General features: G+C 40.7%; 1 protein-coding gene across 1 annotated transcript in view; it reads left to right on the top strand.

Moving 5' to 3' along the window:
* FYTTD1 (forty-two-three domain containing 1) overlaps positions 1–2,674 on the top strand; it is a 23,014-nt gene extending 20,340 nt beyond the window's left edge. The window contains exon 9 of the mRNA XM_019532876.1: positions 948–2,674. Coding sequence (XP_019388421.1) covers positions 948–1,043 — 96 coding nt within the window. The 3' untranslated portion in view covers positions 1,044–2,674. The remainder of the gene's footprint in view (positions 1–947) is intronic.
* Positions 2,675–3,333: the final 659 nt, after the last annotated feature.

The following is a 3,333-nucleotide window of genomic DNA, read 5'->3' as shown; positions in this document are numbered from 1 at the left end:
CTAACCAGCGTAGCACTGCCGAGCCTATAAGGATGCTGCAGGTTTTTCCTTCCAAGGTGGAGAACCTTGCATTTTTCGGTGTTAAACACCATCAGGTTCTTGTCCTCCCTTTTCTTGAGCCTGTCAAGGTCAGCGTGGATCGCCCTCCTGTCCTCAGATGTGGACGCTTTACCCCAGAGTTTGGTATCATTGGCAAACTTGGCCAGTCTGCTCCTGACTCCAATGTCCACATCACTGATGAAGATGTTGAACAATATGGGTCCAAGGACAGAGCCTTGGGGGACCCCACTGGTCACAGGACACCACGATGAGTGACTGCCATCAATTACTACCCTCTGGGTCCAACCACAGAGCCAATTCCCCAGCCAGCGGATCGTGGTGGACCCAAGATCACAATTGGCCAGTTTTGCCAAGAGGTGATCATGGGATACCAGATCGAAGGCTTTTTTGAAGTCAGGATATATGACGTCAATCTCTTCTCCCTTGTCCAGGTGATGGGTCATCTGGTCATAGAAGGAAATGAGATTAATCAAGCAAGACCTACCTGCAACAAACCCGTGCTGGCTATCCCTCAGGATGTTGCTGTCAGCTAGTCTGTTGAGAATGACTTCCTTAATAATCTTACTAGTTAAAAACTAGTAACCTACAGCCTTCAGTGTTCGTATAACAAAAACTTAGGTGATGGGCAAATTCACAATTGGATAAAAAGTGGAAGCTAAAGCCCAATGAAACATGGCCAAGCTACCATAGTTTAGTTTTCACTTATCATGGGGTAAGGGTATGTACACAAGAAGTGGATGCAGAGCAGCTGATGCATAGTAGCCTCATCCTGTTTATCCCATGATAAAATGCATGTCCACACCCTAGGTATCTCTCATTGCCCAAGCTCTGTTACTTGCAGTCTGATATGTTTGCAAGTTCTATAATGAAGTGACTTTATTTTTCAGACGGGAATGACTTTAAATGAGCGCTTTGGGATCCTGAAGGAACAAAGAACAGCCCTGTCTCAGAGCAAAGGAAGCCGTTTTGTAACAGTGGGTTAGACTGTCAAAAGGACTTGTGTAAAGACTCCATCCGTCTAAGAAACTGAGATGAAAGTGGGCAGAAGAATACAGCACACGTCACTGAAATTCTCCAGACTCTTTGTGTAGATGCCGACAAAGCTGAATTTTTGCTGCTTTTACTTTGAATAGTAAAAGATTTTGCCCCAGGCAAAAACTGGGGAAACCGATCTGGTTGTTAAGTGGCGTCATGTCCTGATACAAAATGATTGCATAGCCCTGCTGGTGATAAAGGCAAACTATTTATTTTGGTTCCTTTCACAGCCGAAGTACAAATGCAAGGTAAAAGTTCTTATTTGTTACGGTGGCAATTCAGTATGTGCTCCTCCGCCCCCTGCCGGAGTGAAGATCGTGTCAATATTTCCATTACAAACTGCTCTTTTCAGGGGGTCAAAATCTGCCAGGAAATGTCCCTCTGGACTGTAGTTTGGCACAGAGCCTCAGTTTTCAGTAGTTTGTTAAAAATGTAACTGCCTCTTTCCTCAGAGTTTTGATTGCAATGCTTTGGGCACTCAAAGATCTATTTTTTAAAATTATTTTTTCCCCCTTGGAGACCTCAGCATTTTGCAATATTATTCCTAAAAAACAAAGCTGTTGGTGGAGAGGTCAAGAACTTAAGAGAATAGTCTTCATCCCTGTTATCCTTAGGTGTTTCAAGTCAGGATTTGAGGCTTACTGTGTGTGGCATAGGAGAACCTTACAGTGCAGCTATTTGTACTTTTAACAGCCTTCTCTGTAAGCAGAACATTTTGGTCTCCTACTCTTGTTCCAAAGCTCTGGCTTTATTTTTTTAAGGTTTTTGTTTTTCACAAATACAATTAAATAATATTCTGTTTTTGAAAGAACTTTGGAAGGATAGAGCTGACTTTTTTTTTTACAAGAGGGCCAAATGTGTGAGGCTTCCTGACCCAGACATCCAAATCTTGCCCATTAAGCATTTCCTCAGTCTCCTGAGAAACTGTCAAAGGGAAGCTATCAAGTGGCACCTATTTGTGTATACCAAAGAGAGGTAAAAGTAGGAACCTGATGGAAGCAGTTAGACATCTTTACACTGAAGTTGGGGACGACTCGCTGAGAGAGTGAGCCTGCATCCTGCTGGCATTTGTGCAAAAAGTTGAGCATATGCATGTAGTTACGTACCTGCATATAGCTATGCATCTGCATGGATATCTGCAGGATGACAGCCGGATCGGGGTGTCCTCGCTGTGTATTTCAGACCTCCAGGAGAAACGAGGCACCTCCTTCAGAATTTTTCACAGGTAAAATTACACTTTATCCATGAGCTAATAAATTTTAAACTTTTTATAGTAATAGGGTTTAAGTACAGTCAGGTAAAGGGAACTGTTGGCTTGCTGTATGCACAAATGCCTGTGGTGTGAGGTGGTCTTAATTTTCCCTTGCTTGGAAGAGTTTGGGTTTGACTTCTTACAAACCTGGTTTCTGTGTGTTTCTTTCTCTGAAACTCCGAGTAAATGAGGAGTTTCCCCTGGACTCGAGCATTTAACAGCACATAGGCTTTTCTTTTCATATAGGAGTTTTAAAATGCAGCCTTGATGCTACTCAGCCCTTAATCTTTTATTTTTAACTTTGAAAATGTACCTTAGCAAAAAAAAGCCTGACTAAACTAATAAGCGTTAAGGTTTTTTTAAATTACTAATAGAAATTTTGTTGAAAAAAGTCCCTCTGTTACAGTTTAAGTAGGTAACGTGGTGTTAGTCATCCAGTTTCAGTATATGCATTCCTGTGTACCAGGATGCAACAAAAAATTCCTTTTGCATCAACATAGATGCAAAACATTGATGCAATGCATCACGAAAAGCTAGTTTGTATTTAATGAGAAGATGCTTTACACTGTACCTTTTGGTATTTTTTGGAGAAGTTATTACACTTGGATCTATTCTGAAGCTGTTATTTTTTTTTTTTTTAAAATAAAATGTTACAGGTTTCATACTGTCTGTGCCTATTAAAGCTTTGGGCAATACACTCGTTTCTAATATCCTGCTATAGGCAGTCTAGTAATCAAATGCAACTGTTCCGTATTTAAAAGGATGTGCAGAAGTGTAGTTATAGGTTAAATCTGCATTCTGCTGAATATAACATCCTGAAAAGTGACAGGTACTTTTCACATTCACAGTGTGTATGTCATTAATTAAGTTGGATTAAAAACACTAAATTTGCCTCTGTTTTTTAGTAAAAGCTGTCTAACTGAAAACTAATGTAGCCCAACATGTTGCCAATTCAGGATCTATCAATGTGTGCATGCTTTTCATAC

This window comes from Crocodylus porosus, unplaced genomic scaffold (genome assembly GCF_001723895.1).
Source record: "Crocodylus porosus isolate Cpor-Errol unplaced genomic scaffold, CroPor_comp1, whole genome shotgun sequence".
NCBI classification, from domain to species: domain Eukaryota; kingdom Metazoa; phylum Chordata; order Crocodylia; family Crocodylidae; genus Crocodylus; species Crocodylus porosus.
The sequence above is the reverse complement of the archived record's forward strand: the minus strand, read 5'-3'. Positions and strand labels throughout refer to the sequence as shown.